The sequence below is a fragment of the Danio aesculapii genome, chromosome 7 (assembly GCF_903798145.1).
Source record: "Danio aesculapii chromosome 7, fDanAes4.1, whole genome shotgun sequence".
Lineage (NCBI taxonomy): Eukaryota > Metazoa > Chordata > Actinopteri > Cypriniformes > Danionidae > Danio > Danio aesculapii.
In genome coordinates this window covers 32,796,957-32,818,072 of record NC_079441.1, presented here as the reverse complement: position 1 = coordinate 32,818,072, position 21,116 = coordinate 32,796,957, and the positions used below count along the sequence as shown (strand labels likewise).

General features: G+C 36.5%; 1 protein-coding gene across 1 annotated transcript in view; it reads left to right on the top strand.

Moving 5' to 3' along the window:
- The first annotated feature begins 1,404 nt into the window (after window positions 1-1,404).
- The window catches only part of smad3a (SMAD family member 3a), a 52,853-nt gene continuing 33,141 nt past the window's right edge, over window positions 1,405-21,116 (top strand). The window contains exon 1 of the mRNA XM_056461686.1: window positions 1,405-1,832. Within this exon, the coding sequence (XP_056317661.1) occupies window positions 1,630-1,832 (203 nt within the window). The 5' untranslated portion in view covers window positions 1,405-1,629. The remainder of the gene's footprint in view (window positions 1,833-21,116) is intronic.

Here is a 21,116-nt window from a genome sequence, read left to right as displayed (position 1 = left end):
ATGCCACAAAACTGCACACTTTTTATTTATTGCTTCCTGCTTGCGAAATATGTCTCGTGTAGAGGGACGAAAATGCTGGGCTCAATCTGATAAGCATAAATCAAATCAGACTAGTGCAGGCGTTTGTGTTTGCATTTTGAATGTAACAGCTGGCCCTTGGCTGCACACACTTCTCTTGACACTTCTGACCCAAACTCTCTCCGGCATATGTCCATGTGTGTGTGTGTGTGTGTGTGTGTGTTATAGATAGCGGTCAGTTATTACAATTGAAGACAGACACAAACATTCAGGTTAAACAGTTAAAACAAAACAAAACCATCCCATTACAACAACTAAAAACTTAAAAGCAAAAATGAGTTAGTATAATGTAATAGATCTCATATGTATTATCTAACCATTAACATGGTGAAGTGCATTACAATCTACACATCCTCAAAAAGTGTTGTTTGTTGAGACTTGCATTTTGGCCTTTTGAGCGTTTACTATGACATTAGGGATGTGTATGATTAATTGTTGTTGTCATGCACAGGCAAAGCTGCTGCATACTCAGGGTTGTATCTTTCATCCCCACTCACTCACTAAAAAAAGCAGGCCATGCCCAGTATCAGATTAATTAAACAGTGTATACTGAGTTTAGTGGGATCCCCCTTCTCATACAGATAGTCCTTTGCTGACAGAAAGAGTGGGGGTGGGAAAGGTAGAAGGAAGAAAAGTGAACATCTTTTCTCTTCTGAGAATTAAAGTGTAATTGCTTTTACTGAGTCTGTGAATGATAAGCATGGTTTTGTATAACCCGTTTCCTGTGTGTCACTGTGGTTATTGGGCGGGTTTTATGAGTGTTTACAATAGCACAGGAGGAAGGGGACAATAAAACCTCAGAAGTTTCAGCTCAATCCTGTCTCAAATAGATGACATTGTTCCTAAATCTATGGCATATTGTACATCTTATTGTGTATGTAAAGAAGTATTTTGTTGATGTCAAATGCTGCCCTCATGAAGGGGCCACCATAAAATTTGCTTCATTAAGATATCCGTATATAAAGTCGTCATCTGGTGTGGCTGTACACGACGGTAAACGAACATATTTTAAAGCGCCTAATTTCTTTAAAGCTAAAACTTTTAAATTAGCAGAGCACTGAGTGCAGTCAGCTTCAACACGTCAGAGAGCCGCAGCACGCAGCACAGCGGAAGACTTTAGATTTGAGTAAACCTCACTTTCTAAATTATGAATGCACAGAAACTTACTGTATATTAGTCACAGATGAGGTACTATATTTTTTAAATTAAATGAATCTGTTTTAATCAACAGCAGAAAGTGCTGTGCTGACCGGAAGAAGAGGACTATTTTCTGCGCGGAGTGATCTGAATGGCCTGGCAGCGATGTGTGGCGCGAGCTATGCCTGACGATCTCAAGGGACAGTCAGAGAGCTGTGCTGAGCGCTGAACTTGAGACCGTGTCTCAGTCACGTCTCAAGTCCCTCTCACTTTTCTTCATATTATTCCCATGCTCTAATCAGTTTACTTTGACACAAAGCCTTCGGATTACGCTGAAGATAAAAAAGTATCCTGAATTTCCCTCCGAGTTGCATGAGAGACTGCGCAATAGAGGAACGCTGAACTGAATTCAACATGTCAATTTTACCGTTCACTCCGCCGATCGTCAAGCGGTTGCTGGGATGGAAGAAGGGAGAGCAGAACGGACAGGAGGAGAAATGGTGCGAAAAGGCCGTTAAGAGTCTAGTGAAGAAGCTGAAGAAGACGGGACAGCTGGACGAGCTGGAGAAAGCCATCACAACTCAGGATGTCAACACCAAGTGTATCACAATACCACGGTGAGTGCCATTAAAAACATCCTCGACTTTACTTAGAGAAGCATCGGGTTGTGGCGAAGTCGGGCTGTTTGATTGATTTTAGCTGAACTCGTCCGGACAGTCTCAAACTGACGATAAAACACAGCAGAGCCTCTTCTATTGTGGAATCAACTCGTGTGTTTCTAATATAACGTTAAATCATAAATCGCGTCTCCTTACTGTGGCTGCTGCAGCTCGTATCTGGTTATTTGATCAAATTCCGACACTCATGTTGATTTATTTCAACTTTATTCTCTCCTGTGCTTTCATAAACCTACATTTGCCTTGCCTGAGGTTGTCATTTACTGTCTGATGAGGTTATATAACTACCCGACCTTAATCTGGGGAGCGCTGTAGCTGCTGTATCTGGGCTAAACGATGTGTTGCGATGTTTGTGTTTTAAGTTATATTTTGTTGGTTGGTGCGTATATATGACATGTGTTACTTATTATTTTTCTTCATTAGAGTGTATACACCGGTGGACATGTGGACGGGGTTGTTGTTTGAATTGTGTTGTTATTACTATTTCCTCTGAGTTTTGCAATGGCTGGTAAATCCTGTTATGTCACAGTGCGATGCTGGCCAACTGCTCACAGGTCTTGCCCGTAGGGTCCACACGAGGGTTGCCCACAAGCCTTTACACTCAACAGACCTTCAGTTTTTAGAGACATTACAGTCTTCAGCCAATATAGAAAAACATTTGTTTACTTGTTTGAGTTGTATTTTTTACACACGGTCAGTTATTAAAGAAGTTAAGTTTCTCGTAATTTGAATATATATATATATATATATATATATATATATATATATATATATATATATATATATATATATATATATATATATATATATACACAGATTCAGTAAATAATCAGCTAGAAGTTCACTCGGATTTCATTACAAAATAATGTATAGCCTCTAGGCCAATGAATTAGTTTATAGATGTTAGGTGATTATTTGTTAACTTTAATAATAAAACCATGTTGTTCATCTTCTTTTGTTTGGTGCCGAATCTACTGGTGGTAGGGCTGTGCGATTTGGCCTAAAATCAAAATCTTGATTGAATATTTGAACTTGATTACGATTAATGAACGATTATTTTATTAATTTGTTTTGTCCTCATAGCTCACTGACAAGATTTGCACAGTAAATATACTTACATATTTCAAGTGAGAGATTTCTGAAAGAAGCGTGCATTACTTGATTTTAAAATAATTGAAGAAAACACACACTATCTACTGCCTATGATTATTAATTAAACATCAACGTTGAACAACTGAAATAAAACACACACTTCCTAAATCCAACAGTCACAAATATATAACTTGCACTTTTGGAAACAATTCATTATTTTCAATGTTTTTCATATTATAGGAGAAAGCAGTATCTCGTCTAAATAAAATAACTCTTGTATATCCTGTAAATAATAGTTTGAACATCTTCTGTAAATAAATATTTTATTGTAAATAATAATTTTAATGTAATGCAAAATATGCCATCTCAAAGCATCTCTGGTGCAGCTTCTAGTCATCTTCAATGTAGCACAAACGTGCAACGTGTAGTTAAATTTTTTGAGAGGTGCTTGGGTATGCGACAGTGCAAGACTGCGGCGGACCACATATGTGAGTTCGAGGCACAAGTTTAAGTCACCCTAATAAAGCAGGGTCACATGACTCCACACGCGGTAGGGAAAGTAATTGAAAAAATTTGACCTAAAATTTTTTTATCGAATATTTTTATAAATTCTGAATGTCGATTTCGATTACCTTTTGATTAATTGCCCAGCCCTAACTGACAGTGACAAGAAAAGTAAATGTTGTAAAAAATAAACGTTCATGTCATTGGGATTGTAACATCCATCTCATCTGTTGTCTTTATATTATATTATTTCTCTTACAAATACTTGCTATTCTTTTGAACTGTACAAGTATCCAAGAATAATTCTTCTTAAAGCAGGGGTCAAAAATTAAAAGGGTTTAAATGTGACAAAAACTGCAAAGATAAAGGCCTTCTGTGAAAGTTAAGCCAGAGGGATGTTTGTGATGTGCGTAGTTCATGTACTGAGTGTAAAAAATAAAAGAATTCATGCCATATTGGTAAATTAAATCAGGTCACCAAACTCACCAGACCACAGTGTCTGTTTTTTCATATTGAAAGAACGGGTACTGAACAACCTCTTGACGGAAATGTTCCTGTGATGACAGTGTCACAGTATATAACTATTTTTTGATGGAATTTAATCTGGAATTAAATCTGAATTTAATTTAATTGAATATATGTGGATTTTGTACAGAAAATCAGTGTTCTTTTCTCTAGTGTCAATGTAGTGCAAAGTAACACAATAGGAACAGCAGAGCAGGGTCATGTTACTCCACATGTGGTAAGGTAGGTAATTGAAAAAAATCGCCCTGGAAAAATTAGATCGATTATTGGTTCAGAATGTCGATTTATATTACTTTTCGATTAATCACCCAGCCCTAATAACAATATTATATATGAACTACATTCAAAGTCTTTGTCTTAACACATTTGAGTTACTTGACTAAATGTTCTATATTTGCTAAATTGGGTTGTTAATGTAATTTAACACTGTGAAAAAAACATGTAATCTTATATTCACAACATTCATATTTATATGCATATAAATAGACTTATTTTGAGATTTCCTTTCCAGATATGAAGTTTGCATAATGGTGTGGTGTTACTGGGCTGAGCTGCGGCCTGAGCTCAGCCTGCAGTGCTGTTCTATTGCTTGTTGTTTCCAAACAACAGATCGCTCAGTGAAAGCAGGGCTGCCAGCCAGAGATCAGGCTGAGTCAACCCAGAGGGAAAGGGAGTTTGAGCCTGTGGCTTTGTGGTGTGACCCACTGGTGCTTCTCTGGTAGAGCTCTGGTGGTGACAGAAACCATAACAAGCGAAGACTGCACAGACTGGGATGAGTGTAGCAGTTTTTGTTCAGCTCAGATTGAATGGAACAAAAACATTTTTTGGCTTTGACTTCAGACAGTTTTCCCTGTTGTTAAAGTAGTGTAACTTATATCAGCACAGAGTCCAGTCCAAAAGCTCTATTCTTGGCTAGATCTGTAGACAGTAGTCCTCGCATTTGAGATACAACACTCTGCCTCACCCTGCAGGAGGATCCAGATTCCTCTGACTCGCTTTAGGCCACACAATCCTGTCTTGCCCTCACACGCCACACACACACCGTAAGCTTGTCCCGGCCTGCTGGAGATCCAGAGAAAGGGAGATAAAGAGATAGAATTGAGTGGAATAGGACATTAGGTTAAAAATCAGCGGAAAGAGGAGATGGAAGACAGATTAAAATTGTCCAAGACAGGATAGAAAAAGCATAATTATACCATAGCCACACTTCCTTCGCCTGCCATACACCTGTCGAAGGCCTATCGGAGTCTCCACATAGACTTCCTGAGGATGTCTGCTCCACAGAGCGTCTGCTATATCACAACCTTGCAGTCTTTATTTGCTTTAGGACTCTCTGCACAATGACTTCAAAAGCTTCTGAACTGTGAGTGCAACCTGTGGTCCATCCATTGTGTGGGCACATTCAGTCAGCTTCTCAAACAAGTCACCTATAGATCAGCGTTGAAACTGTATTTGCCCTGAAGCGGCGATGAAGTTCATTGTTGGCGTTTAAAACTGAAAGTGTCTGCAAGTTGATGAGATGTCTGCTTTAAGTCTGACATCCTGAAACTCTATACAGTTTACAGTGATTCAAAGGCGCTTTTGATAGAATGTGGAGATTGAATGTCATTGGCTTGTAATTGATGTGCTGATGGTTGTTTTGTTTCAGTCGGGGTAATGCCTTCAAAGCACTGCGCGTCTGAGGGAAGTGAATCTGTCTGATGATTCAGAGTTATTGTGTGGCGGCTGATGGGAAGAGAGTGAAAGACAGCACGACTGAATTTCACAGCCTTTTAAAGTGATGGCTGAAAATAAAAGCAAAGACACTTTTTGATGGGCACGTCTGGCCTCAGACCTGTTGTAACCTTTAAACAGTTGTATTTCATGCAGCTTTGCTGGACTCTTACCACAGGGACTGTCCTTGAGCAATCTGTGGTTAGTTGTAATAGTGGTGAATCATGTCATGGGTGTAAAAGGACATGCTTTTACGGATTGATTAGTTTGTTGTAGGGCTGCACAATATATCAATTCAGCATCGATATCGCAATGTACACATCTGCAATAGTCACATCGCAGGATCTGCAATGTTGAGTTGGGATTGTATAGTTTAGAATTATTATATTGGAATTATTTAACCACATTTCAAAATACACAGCTTTTGTGGAGTTACTGCAGTGTTTAATCTTAATGGAGTAAAAGTTTATCGTTTGCACATGTTTTAAGTGCTAAGAGCATTCAGACACAATATTTAATAGAAAATAATTTTATTGAACTGTTTAAACCAGGGGTCGCCAATCTCGGTCCTGGAGGGCCGGTGTCCCTGCAGGGTTTAGCTCCAACTTGCCTCAACACACCTGGCTGGGTGTTTCAAGTATACCTAGTAAGACCTTGATTAGCTCATTCAGGTGTGTTTGATTAGGGTTGGAGCTAAAATCTGCAGGACACTGGCCCTCCAGGAACAAGTTTGGTGACCCCTGGTTTAAACAGTTACATATTTGTCATATTATTTTAAATTTGCCTTTTTTATTTCTGTACCTGAATACAATTTGACTATACCCTGACAACCATTAAGCAGTTTTTAGTTCACTCTTATATTTGCATATTACATTTTGTGCATGATTTATTCCCCTACAAAATCATGCCAATCTATTGAAAAGTAATACATTGTTTCCAAATAGGGCCTTTCAATTAATCTGTTCAAATTTTATTTATATCAGATTATATATCGCAGAAACACAAAATATCACAATGTCCGATTTTTCTAATATCGTGCAGCCCTAGTTTGTTGGTTTGACTGAATGATTTGTAGTATTAAGCCATGTTTTATTTAGTATTTTATGTAATCTCACAAATACTCAATATGCTTAATTTAATGCTAGCTCTTTGGTGTATGTGTGTATGTGAACATCATGATTTTGAGGCAGAGGAGGAGGAATATACAGGTACTAAATAGTTTAAAATTTTTATCAAACAGGTAATGTTTCCGTAACATTTGATGTTGCTTCCTGTTTGGTTATTTTTTTTTCCAGAGAATATTTATTTTAGGCTTTTTACATTTTTTTCAACCATGAAATGTTCACAGAATATTGCAGGGTGGCTGTTTTTAAATAACCTAAAATTATCTAAATTTAATGCTTCCTCTTGGTTTTAGGTATTTGTTTCGCAACTGTAACATTCCCAGAATGTTGCAGATTTATGTTTTGTCAGTTTAGTGGCTAATTCGTATGAATTCGTACAAGTTCAGTCCTTAAAAAGGAGGCATGGCCCTCAACCCTGACCCTTAACAAGTGGTGTAAAATAACTAATTACAATTACTTAAATTACTGTAATTGAGTAGTTTTACACAGCCATTGTAATTTACTAAGTAGTTTTAAAAATCTGTACTTTTACTTAACCCCGAGTACATTTTTAGTGCTGTATCTGTACTTTTACTCCACTACTTTCCTTCAACCTGCAGTCACTACTTTATTTTGTCTTGTCTATGTGGATTAGAAAAATCAGTCCTGCGAGTCCAGTCAAATCACACATAGAAGGTAAGGCGCATCATAATGAACTACCTCAAGACATGGGCGATATATAATTGCAGCAAACTGTTTGGAAGTATTCAAAGTGTCCAAGAAGATGTCCAAAGTCATCGTGTTTACACGCATTGACCCAGAGACTGTTTAGATGCATGTCACTGATGACAAGATGAGGGATGTTTACTGTATGATGACCGAAATGGCCTTAAACAGCCAGCAGGTACAAGACGTCAGCATGATGTCAGATTGACGTTGCACCCCAACGTCATGGGGACATTGCATTTTGTTTGGAAATAAAAATCGAGTTGACGACAGAACTCAACTTCAGGCCAACGTCAATGTCGAACCTAAAATCAATCAAATATCAACGTGTAATGATGTAACAGCTTGATGTTGTGTGGACATTACCACTATTGACGTTTATCAGATGTTGGATTTTGGTTGCTATACCTGATTAATAAATGTCAGTATTTGACGTCAATATGATGTTGGTTTTAGATGTTGGGTCAAAGTTGGATTTTGGTGATTTTCTAGCAACCTAAAATCTACCAAATATCAACATCATTTGACGTCATTGTTGGACATCAAAATAACGTTGTCTTTAGACGCTGGCTAGACGTTGAATTTTGGTCACCTGACGTCACAACCTAAATCTAACCTAATATTAACGTCTTATGACGTTGTGTGCCTACTGGGCAATAACTAGATCACTACAGAATGTTATGTTTACACACATCCACAAATTATATGTAAACGCATCAGTTTTTAACAGCGTAATACTCACTACTCTTGAGTACTTTTTAAAGGTCTACTTTTTACTCATACTTTGAGTAATATTTACAACCGATACTTTTTATTTTACTTGCACCACATTTTTAAACAAGTAATGGTACTTTTACTTGAGTGATTTTTCAGTACTCTTTCCACCACAACCCTTAACCCAACCATAATTGGAGGATGTGCAAATCATACTAAATTATATGAATGAGATTGTACGAATTTATACAAATTAGCCACTAAATCAAAAAGTTACGAATTGCTGTGCGATTTGTGTTGAATGTGTCCACATGGTTATTTTTTGGTGTTTTTTTTTTTAATAACTGTAAACTCTGCATGCGTTTATGGATCGCACATTATGCTTTTACTGGCTGACTGACAACAACTGTTTATCAGTCGCTTTATTGAATAATTGTAAACAGTGAACTGAAATCATAAACCTGTGGGTTTATTCCATTTCTCTTTTTTGTGCCCCTCTGCACAAGCTTCTTTAGCACGTTTTTTTTTTCTCGGAGAGACGTGCACTCACATACTTTTCAAATTAATGGCCGTTTCGTTACTTACTGACTAACAGTGTTTTTATTGAATAAAGGCATATCTGATATTTTTGATTTCAGGCCTGACAGGCCTAACATGATGTGAAACATCTATTTATAAAAGAGTATGCTTTATAAAAGAGTATGTTCATGCTGAACTGTACTGAAAATGCAATATCTAGGTACCTATTGAATTAAATCTTGCACACGAACACAAGACTTATTTAATTCATTATATTTGTTGTTCTGGGTGTTTTAATCATGAAATAAATAAAAAGAAGATATATTGGTGTAGTGCGCATTATCTAGGTCCATTTGCCGCTTATACTACACTGTAGAGCTGCACGATTCTGGCTAAAATGAGAATCACAATTTTTTTGCTTAAAATAAAGATCACAATTTTTTCACGAGTCTGTAGATGTAAAATAAAAGTATATATGAGTCGGTAATTATTATTGTTTTTCCTTAAACATATGGTAAAACAACAATAATGCTATTCAATATGCTAGTGTAGTTCTACTGGATTCTATAAATAATTCTATTCTACTTATAATAATTCTGATGTTGAATTATGTTTGAGATATATGCTTGCAATCTGTCATTGACAACATTGTTAGACCATTTAATTCACTGGTAAAATCAACATTATATAGGCTAGAGTAGTTATACTGACACTGTAAACATTTATTTTCATGCACAACTGTGTGTTCGCTGTGAAAGAAAAAACATCAAATGCTTGTCGCAATCATTGCTCTAAAATCCGATATGATTATTAAAATGATGTACACGCTTTCGGTTTCATTTTCACTGCTAAGTGCTCTTCATACTTCGCGCGCGGCTCTCAAACGGTCACTCTGTGCCACAAACTGAATATTATTTTTTTGAATATTATTACAACTTTATTACCTGTTACTCATAGCCTATGCAGGTTCTGTTTACTAAAGTAGAGGCGCGCGCGTCTATCATTAAGTAGGGTGCGCGCCCGTCCTCTCTGTGATAACAGGTCACGGTCAGCAGCTCACGTCACGTGTGATTTCCCAGCCGCGAAAACAGCATTATATGAAGACAAAAGTGACATTTTTGGGTGAATTATTCCTTATAAGTACAGTATGTGACTCTTTCAACATCATTTGGAGGGGTCCATGTCGCTGAGCAATGTATGTGAAACAATGAAAAGACTCGCGCAGCCGCCTTTGCTTCTCTCCTGAACTTGAAAATATGATTGACAGAATCGTAGAAATGCTGGATCTAGGGGGTTGTATCGAGATCGCGATCTTTTTTCGATTAATTGTGCAGCTGTACTACACTGAATCCAGGGAGTACTGCTGGATCATACTGAGGTTTGGGGAATATTCTGGGAGCCAAGAATTGTTAGTTTGATATGACAGGATGCAATCCTGCAGAAAATCCAATATGACTATTTACCTGCTTTTTCATTTATATTTGATTTATAGCCACATCAAAACATTGTGCATTTTTTCTGTTTACATGGTCAAGGAACACATGGAAGGATCAGAATTGGGTCACTTTTAATAGACAGTATAAATGGGACCTAATAGGCCACAAGAAATCTCTCAGGCACCATTAGACGGATTTTGGGTTCACTTGGTCCTGATGTTTTGTACAAGGCCTAAAATGGTGGGTTCCAGTTTCAGCAAAATGTGGAGAGTGTAACAGTAAGCAGGAGACAAGACTTACTTAAAAAAGAAAGATAAATGATAAGTAAATAAAATAACACCATGCTCGAGGTGGGTCTCTGACATACAAAGCCCAAAAATGTCTGTTTGTATGTGTGTGATTTGTAGAAGCAGTGCTCAAATAGCACTCATGCAGCTGAAACCATATGCTAAGGTCATGGTTTAAACTATGCAAGAATGCACGAACTGATGAAATGTATACCTTTAAGAGCAAAAAGTGTTTGCAAAATTTAAACCTATATGTAATAAAAGACATTTACCTTGAAAACAGCTAAACGCATCACATTTCAAGAGTTTTCAAGAGGGTCAGCAAAATGTTTTGTTTTTTTGTGAACAAATAAAATATACACTTCCTGACAAATGTCTTGTCGCCTATCCTAGTTTCAGGAGCAATAAATAATAACTTCTATTTGATCTTCTGGTATCAAAAGTGGCTTATATGAAAGGCAAAGGCCTCTAGATTGCACTTATTTTACCAAAATAAAATATGATCATGCCTTGATTTTTAATTATGTAATTAGGACAGGTAATGTAATGGCAGCACAAATGTTTTGATACCTCAGGCTGTTGATGTTGCTATCCACTCTGCAGATCTCTTGCATGCACCTATACTGAATGTAACCCCAAACCATGATTTTTCCTTCATCAAACTTGACTGATTTCTGTGAGAATCTTGGATCCATGCGGGTTCCAACAGGTCTTCTGCAGTATTTGGGATGATTGGGATGCAGTTCAACAGAAGATTCATCTGAAAAATCAACCTTCTGACACTTTTCCAAAGGATCAACCAGAAATCAAATTATTATTTCTTGCTCTTACAACTGGGACCCATAACAAGACTTTTGTAAGGTAGTGTAATTAGTGTGTTATAGCATGTAGTTGGTCAGCTATTTTAATTAAGATATCTATACTATTGGACTTTTTGCAAATGCTGTGCTCTTGAATTATATATTTTTTGAAGTATCCTGAAAAAATATTAAGTACTTGATAAAAATGCCAAATGATTTTTTTTAAAGAATCCCAGGACACTGAAGACAAGAGTCTTATAGCTGATAGCTTTGCAATGGGAATAAGTTCCATTCAAAAAAACAAAAACATGCTTACAATTTACAAACCTTTGAAAAAATCTACAAGCGAATACACCTCACCACCAGTGAGTTAGTTGGTTGCTAGATAGCTAATCAACTGTTGCTATACCGTGAGAAACGTATGGCTGTCTGTATGCATAGTATGTTTCCATGTGTGTGTCTTGTTTGACTGATTGCATGTCTGAAGGTGTTTGTGGATTCCCTGAGGGTGTTATGAGTCCTGTAGCACCCAAGTGATGGAGAACGCCAAGTGTGCCAAGTCTGACTGTGGTTGTGGTGGAGATTAACATCTCAGTGTGTCGTCTGTTAGTTTATGTACAGTAGGTTTTTATGCCTCTCTTTGTTCTTCAAGTGTTTGCACTCATTGTGCTGAATGTATACACACATTGTTGTTATGCCTATTGCCCAACATGCCTGTGCATTGAGAGCAGGTATTTGAGCATTAGTCTTGTGTGTATGTGTGTGTGTTAGTCAGCCCTCAGGAATGCTCTGTCTGCCCAGGGGAGGGCGTGGGCTGCTTCTGGGTTTGTGGCTCTTGCCGGGGTTGAAGGTTTAGAAAAGCTCTGTGCCGCCTCCATATCTACTGGAATAATAGACACTCTGTACAGCAGACAACAAGACTGCTTTGTGCTGCTCTGTCATCACTAACTTTACCGCTGACCCTCAGACTGCTTCTGACCACCGTGTGAAAATAACTGTCCTTCACTTGTGAACGCTCTCTCTCTGTTTGTGTGTTTTTTTAGAGCTGATTTTGGTGTAGACTTTGCACAGGATGTTTTGAAGTTTGTCTTAGAGTTTTGAGAGACTTGCTTTAAAGTCTGCCATGAATGTTCACTGACACTGATCCAAGTTAATCACCATAGTCTTTCATTTTAAGTAGTCCGGCACTGCACTAAACGAAATTCATGTCTTTGATTTGATTATTGTCATAATCATTATTATATTATATTATATTATATTATATTATATTATATTATATTATATTATATTATATTATATTATATTATATTATATTATATTATATTATATTATATTATATTATATCATATTATATTATATTATATTATATTATATTATATTATATCATATTATATTATATTATATCATATTATATTATATTATATCATATTATATTATATTATATCATATTATATCATATTATATTATATCATATTATATTATATTATATACACTATATTATATACACTATATTATATACACTATATTATATACACTATATTATAGACACTATATTATATACACTATATTATATACACTATATTATATACACTATATTATAGACATTGCTGGTTCTGATTTGCAGAGATTTTTTTTCCAGTATCACCACACGAGCTGCTTTACAGCTGACATCACACCGTCTGCAGCATTTCTCATGGCAAGTGTCAAAACAAAAATCACAAAGAAAATGACAAATATTACTGTATTCGAGTTATGGGATGTAGTTTAGATGAAAATGTTTTTTTTTTAAACCTAAATATGTGGTTAAAGGATAAAGATTGTGCTGGTTTTAGAGATGTGAGCTACAGGGCATTAGCAGGAGTTCAGGGCTAGCGTACTCCACAGAGATCAGACTTACCTTGGCTAGATCTTCTGCAATATGCTTCTGGCTCTGTGGTCTCTATGGTGTTTGGATATGTCTAATGGCCAATCTTTTGTCTTGGTCTGTTATTTGTTACAAAGTAAATCCTTTTTGGCTGAAGGCAAAGATACATTTTAACTTGACAGATTTGTTGCAGAAAATAAAACACATTTTAAAACAAGTTGTATGTACAAAAATGAAATGTATAATCTTTTAAAATTGAATTTAAACATTGAAAATTCATTTAAAAGAAAAAATGTAATTTGGGTTTAAAATGCAGGTGGGTCTAATATGTTTTGTCTGATCTTTCTTCAGATGTTTTCATGCTTTTTTGTGAGCCCACTATCTAACCTCTTTTAATAATGTGATTAGATTAGATTAGGTTTTTAATATTTAGAGAAGTCATATAGGCGGTTGTAAACAAACAGGACAGTGTTACAACTGCTGCCATTTCATAAGTGCAATCAACAGTCAAATTGCATCTTTATGACAAATTTTGAACAAGCTCTGGTCAAACTCATTGAAAATGAATGCTTGATGAACACATATCTTGCTTAAGGCAATTTCCTTTTTCTTATATGGACCCTTTTGACACATTTCTGGGTTTGTCAGCAGCGGATGTCATCATATTGGATAAACTTAGAGCGTAGTAAATGGGATTTATCTTTAAAAAAGCGGGAATGTCATGCGACAGGACAAAACAGTATTTCTGCTTCAGAATATTTCAGACAAATGGACACATATTGGATAATTAGGTGGAGCAAAGCCACACCACATACAACTTGATCTTCCATTGTTAAATGAATTTAAGAAGTCTGCAACATTTTCACACTAGAAAGCATGTTTCATGCAGGAGTGTAACCGATATGCTGCAACGGCCCCTTTAAATACGAATATTTCTAAAAATATACATTATAGCCAAAAGATAATTGTTTCTTTGCTTTATTAATGTGTTCCTTTTTTATTTACCTTATTCTTTGTATACGAGCGGGGCGCAGCCATTTGAATCTTTTTCGCTTGAGACTTCCGATCTCATTTACTTCCATTAATTTTTAGACTTTAAAAACGGCTCATTGGGCTGCTTGATGTTGCAAACTGATATTTCTGTTTTGTCTGTATAATCATGCAAACACTTGTTTGTAGAGCAAGTAGTTTGACAGTTTTCTGTCATTTATTATTCCTAGTCATTTCTCCCATAGGCAACTGAATCAGAAGTTCTAAAACAATTGCAAAAAGGAGCGCACTTCCGCATTAAAGAATAAGGTCAATGGTACGAAGTCAAATTTTGCTCTTGTTATTTTATATGTATAGTAATGCTTGTTATAAATGATAACAAATATAAATGTAAATAAATTTATCTGTGGGTTCTTTTTCTCATATTTGATCTCATAATCTTTAATCAAATATCATAACCTTCCCTACCTCCTTTATCAAATCGGCATTTCTTCATATCTGGTGAAATGGTATGCTTTTTAAAGTACAAACTGGTATTTAAATCTTCCGCTGTTTTGTTAGAAATGCCCATCTTGCAACAATCCAATCAGTTCCCAAAGGATGAAATTATGCAGCGCCCTACTTTTTTGCTCATTTAAGAAACCGTTTCAACTAGATGTACGATGAACTGGTATAAAACATATAGTAAGAGGAGATTTTCCATTAGTTAATCAATCTCTATTTTATCATTTATTGAGGAAGCCAAAATGATGGCTTCAAATATTTTTGGGCAGCCTTAATATAGCTGGTTCGCCTAGGTAAAGTCTATGTGTGAAAGTCTGCATGTGAAGCTGTTGATTATTAGTGGTCAGAGCCAGGTTATGACAGTACGGTGAGTGAAACCATGCAGAATGATTTTTTCAGAATACGTTCTTGTCAAAGAATAACAGTAAATCATAGTAATATGGTCATGTACTCAGATCTTGCTAGATCTCAGATAGAGATACAAGAACATGCTTGCTTTATATCAAATGAACTTTACACTGATTTGATTTCAAAGATGGAAGAAGGAAACTCTATCTGTTCATTTTGTTCTTTTACTTAAAATAATAGCCAAAAAAAACTTGCACTTGCAAAACTAGCACTTCTTGTGTATACTGCCTGGTCTTGTTGAATTGCTGAATGCCTTCTCAAGTGTAAGTCACTTGGACAAAATGGTTTGCTAAATGACTACATGTGAATGTAAATGTAACATTGGCACATATGAGCCAAAAGGTACAGTGAGACATTTATTTAACTAAATGAAAACAGAAATATCTGATCATCATCCATATCTTTGTTTACATTACACTTGCATTACCAGGGCAACAACTGACGCATTTGTGTTACTGTACATTCCAAAGAGCTCTGTTATCAGCACCCACCATGGAAAGTGAGTGTGTTTGTGGTAACTGGCCCGGATGGGCACGGAATGGAAAGCAAAGAGAGACATTTTTTAATCTTTATTAATCTTGCCATAAAATAACCACAAGTTGCTGATTTGGCAATAGATTTATAAAAAACAAAACAGCCGTTTAACCAAAACCAACATGATAGTGGAAAAGTTGTGCAGCTGATAAGTTGTTAAACTGTAAGCTATATATAATGATTTTATCTGACAAATGGGATTGACATTGATGTATTTTGTAGATTTAACATAGGGCTGGGCCATATTGCAAAAGAATTATCACGAAATAATGTTTCATATCATTCGATATTGCAGCCACATTTTAATGAAACTATAGCGATTCATACCAAAACTACAAACCAAAAAATTTTTTATCGATATTGACAATGGTGTTCGGTCAATAAATATCAATACCGATTTTATCGCACAGCCCTGTTTTAACATATATAACAACATGGAAAGGATATTAACCTTAATGCAAATAGGTTGTCATAATATTTAGTTATCTATGCTACATGTTTGAGTTTGCTATTTAACTAAGGATAATGTTACTGTAGTATCTTATCTTCGATCCTAATAACTAAAAAATATATTTTTTGTCATTTCGAAATGCCATTGGTCACAAAGACTTAGGGAAGTTAATGTAAAAAAATACTTTGCTTTGCTTTGCTCATACTTATGGCCGATTAAGTATCACCATAGCCTGACCTGAACCCTGATGTGCACCTCTAAAAACTATTAACTGCGCAATGATTCCTATCGCAAAAGCTGTGATTTCTCGGCTTGATATAGGTGATGAGTGTGGGCCGGGTCGAGAGCTGTTTGAGAGGCATAAGTGTTTAACAAGTTTTGAGTCCTGTGGAGTGTTGGGTACGCATCTGCTGCGTAAAACTTGTGCTGGATACGTTGTGGCGACCCCTGATTAATAAAGGGACTAAGCCGAAGAGAAAGAAAGAAGAGCCCTGTGGAGCTTCAGATGAAGACTTTTGTTTTGTGTTTACCTTATGATTAAACTTGTTGCATGTCTGTCTCCCACCTCTTTCTTCCTTGAATGAGTGAGTTTGAGCAATTTGTACACTAATTTAGCATTGCACTCATTTCCAGTGTAAACAAAACACCCATGAAGAAATTCAACACGGAGGAACATAGAAACCCCACTTTTCGGAAGTGTGACTGCAGAGCAACACAAACAGAACGCAGCATAAATTTATTTATATGCACTGCTACATGCAAGGTATTCGCCGTGGTTTATGGCAATCACTCAACGCAGAATTGTAATTCAGCCTTTAGTATTTTCCGCATTGACATTTTTAAAACAGTGCATGCCATTACCATTCTTGTGTAGGTTTACCATCTGTGTGATTAGCTGAGTTTAACACACTTTTATCATGTTTTAGTATTGTGCACTTTCAGACTACTGCAGTATTTTGTAGTTGCTCAAAAAGTGACTAACTGGGGTGTTAATTTTGGCCTCTGCTACATTTGTATGATGGCTGTAGTGTTTCTCGTGTAGTCCTGCTTCCCTGCTGAGAGCGGGCCCCCGTAACCACATCCAACCACCTGCACATGAGACCCCTGCAGGGCTCTGTTTACTTAAGCAAGGCCTTAATGACTTTAGCAGAGGGGGGAAAACCAAAACCTTTCAAATAGTAATACAATAATACATGATATTTTCCTCTCAGTCACATTATGAAATAAAGGCTAAGCAGGTATATGTGCCTGGAATTGGAAAATATATTAGGTTTTAAGAGTTTCCATATGAGTTTGGTTTTCACTGACTGCGTTTTTTTTACAGTCTTTTTATATATATTTTTGTAGCTGGTTTTCCAATAGATCTATTATGACCAGTCAATCCACAAGTAAGTAGCTATATGTTCATACATAAAGTATGAGTTAGTTTAGCTTTTATCTTTAGTAGTGACTGTATGATCAGGTATTTGCCAGTCTTCAGTGTTGTGCAGCATTCTGTATTCCAAGTCTGATGTACTGCTGTGTATCGTCTGGGTTTAGAGCAGGGGGAAGGGGGAATTGCAGTGGTCTTATAGTGTTTTTAAAGGGGGCGGTGGGGGCTGGGTTGGGGTATGTTCCACAGAGTGAAATGGTCCCACAGACCACAGTCTGGACTGACGTCGAAGTTGCTTTTGTCCTGCTTTCTCCCTCTGCATCAAATTTGCATGTATCAGAGTTCAGGGAGTTCATGTTTTGTCAAACTCACTGATTTCAAACAGAGATGTGTAGATCCAGCTTGAAAAACACAAGCGCTGCACACCGGAGCCAGCATGAAAAAGTGGAACAAAAGTTGAGGATTACTTTGGAAAGATGTTTGTATTCTTGTCCACCAAACAAATGCACCATAATCTGGCAGTGTATGCGTGCAAATGACCAACACATCAACTGTAGTTTGTCTTTGCATGTGTTTGTTGTTTTGTCTAAATTTAGTTTTGTTTCAAATTTATTTCATTGAAGCAAAACTTAGTCAAATTTCATATTGAGTTGCATGGAAACATCAGGACAAATATGGCTAATTTCTGCTTCAGATTTGCTTCAGAATCGAGTCTCATGTCATGTCATAAATTGCTTACTGCAGCCCACGGCATCTGTGTTTTTACCCTCCAGATTAAATCTGCCCAGTGTGGTTGAACTTGTGTCAGACCCTCCATCCCTCCAGCTCACCCCCTCTGCTCTCTTTCTCTTCCTCACCCTTCTCTCTACTCAAGTGACAGCCGGCATGCGGGTGGGGGGGAGAGCAGGCTAGACCCGCCCTCCAGTCTGTGTGTGTGTGTGTGTGTGTGTGTGTGTGTGTCTGTCTGCTTATATGTTGGTTGGATGTGCCTCACTGCTGACCTAATTTGCCCTCAGCAGTTCAATCAATACTCATTCAGAGCTTCCTTTTCACACGAGGTCTGCCCACGCAGCAGCAAACACAGGCCGTCTCTGCACTGAGCGCTGGAATGTAATGAAAAAGTGAACAACTGATGGAGGATACATATGGTCAGACTATTGCAGATAATGAATGCTAGACCTCAAGGACTGACCTCATCTCAAACTTTACCAGTTCTTAAATGATACTAATCGTAATTACTTGTCTATTTTTTAAAAATTCAATGAGTTGTCTTTTTAAGGTGTGATTTTTATTTTTATTTATTTATTTATTTTTTTTCATTTAATAAAAAGTGACCATGAAGATATGGTCTTTTAAATGTCTTCCCAATAAATGCTTTATGCTTTATAACTTCATGAAAAACAAGTTAAATATCAGCTGATTTCAGCATCGCACCAGAATAGAATACCAAGCATAGAATAATTTGTGAAAGATCATGTGATATTGAAAACTGGAATTAGGGCTGCACGATTCTCGCTAAAATGAGAATCACAATTTTTTTTTTGCTTAAAATCAAGATCGCGGTTTTTCTCACAATTCTGTAGATGTAAAATAAAGGTTTATATGAGCAGGGAAGAATTATTATTGTTAATTCTCAAACATATGGTAAAACAACAATAAAAATATAAGGCTTATGTCTAGGTCTACTGTTACTGCTAAATTTTGTATAGACTTGAAATGGTGGACTTAACTGTAAAGTGATGCATCAGAATACAACTATTCATAATTCTGAAGTTGAATTATTATTATGTTTGAGATGTATGCTTGTCATTTGTCATTGAAAACATTATTAGACCTTTTTTTCACTGGTAAAATGAAGCATTTGTCACTATCAGATTCAGCTTTTGCATTATATTCAACATTCTATACAGTAGTTATACAGACCCAGTAAACATTTATTTTCATGCACAACACTCTGTGTTTGCTGTAAAAGAAAAAAAACATATCAAATGCTTGCTGTAATCCTAACTCAAAAATGTGATGTTCATTAAAAATGATGTGTGTGCTTTTGGTTTCACTTTTACTGCAGAGTGTGGCTCATGGCTGCCATCACTTTGAGAAAAAAAAACATACATGCAAATCATATTTCCTGTGCGGCTCTCAAACAATCACTGTGTGCAACAAACTGAACGTTATTTACAACTTTATTACCTGTTGTTCACAGCCCATGCAGGTTCTGTTTACTAAAGAAGAGTACATTGGCGGGGACGTGCGTGTCCTTTTCAGTCGTAAACAAACAGTGCGTCAGCTCATGTGTGATTTTTGCGGCCACGAATACATCATTACATGAAGACAGAAATTACATTTTGGGGTGAATTATGCCTTATAAAGACAGTATGTGGCACTTTCAACACCATTTGGAGGTGTCCATGTTGCTGAGCAATGTACGCAAAACATGAAGACTTGTTCGTCCGCCTTTATGCTTCTCTCCTGACCTTGGAAAATAATTGGTTGAATTGTAGAAAAGTTGAATTAAGATTGTGTGTAGGGTCAAATCGAGATTGTGATCTTTTTTCGATTAATCGTGCAGCCCTAACTGGAATTATGGCTAAACATGGTGTTGGAATAATTTTAAAACTCATATTGGACAGAGAGTTGATGCACTGAAATAAACACAAAAATATTTTTTCATACTTGTTCAGAGCCACCCCCAAATGTGTTTTTAAATATAAGATCTGACCAGTGTAGAAATATACACTGTATATGATTCTGCTGGACCACCAAGCCACAGCATTTATATTTCTCAGCAACTAAGCGATGATCCTATCTGCAATTAAATTCACAGCTTCACATCTTAAACGTTGAACAGATGCAGGTGATTCACCCACAAAATTTCTCTTTCTCTCTGTGCATCTCTTTTGTTGATTTATTCAATTTCATTTATCCAAGTGGCTTTTTTCATGTCAGAATTTTAGATCTATGCAAACATAAAAAAAACAAACATTTTACCCCTTTGTGTAAGCCTCTCTGTTTAGTCAAATGTTTCACAGCAAAGTGCAAACATCATGACAGCATTTAACTTTAACTTAACTACCATCTGAAATTAATTAAATAAAGAAATTCAATAGCATGGCTTTTGAAACCTGAGGTCCAACCATGTAAACAGCAATTGCCTACAGAATAAGTTTAGGCAGGGATTAATGCAAACATTGATATCTGATTCTACTGGTGTCTATGACTACGTTTACATAAACACCAGTAATCTAATTATTTGCCTAAATTATCTGAATAAGACAATAATATGATTAAGGTGTTTACATTAGTTGATTTTTGAATGTTCCTCTTATGATGCCATTTTACATATTATAGCACATAATTAGATTAACGTTATTGCGTCACCACACTATCCACATTTCCTCCAGAGTTTCATGTAATTTCGGGTGTTTCATTTTTAACTTGTCGTTTTCAACTGCATTTTGTCACTTTCACTGTCATTCAGTAGCATTTCTTGCATACCCCCTTGACAAACGAGACATTGGATGCGAGTATGAGCTGCTGGAAGGAAAAGCTGGAGTGTTGCTTTAATGGAATTTGATACCGCACGATGCCCGCTAAATGGGAAAAAACCCTCTGCGTTTTGTGATGTATGTGCGTGTGGTCTTTAACTGACTTGGTAGGTGCAGAGAATAGTGTCAAACAACCG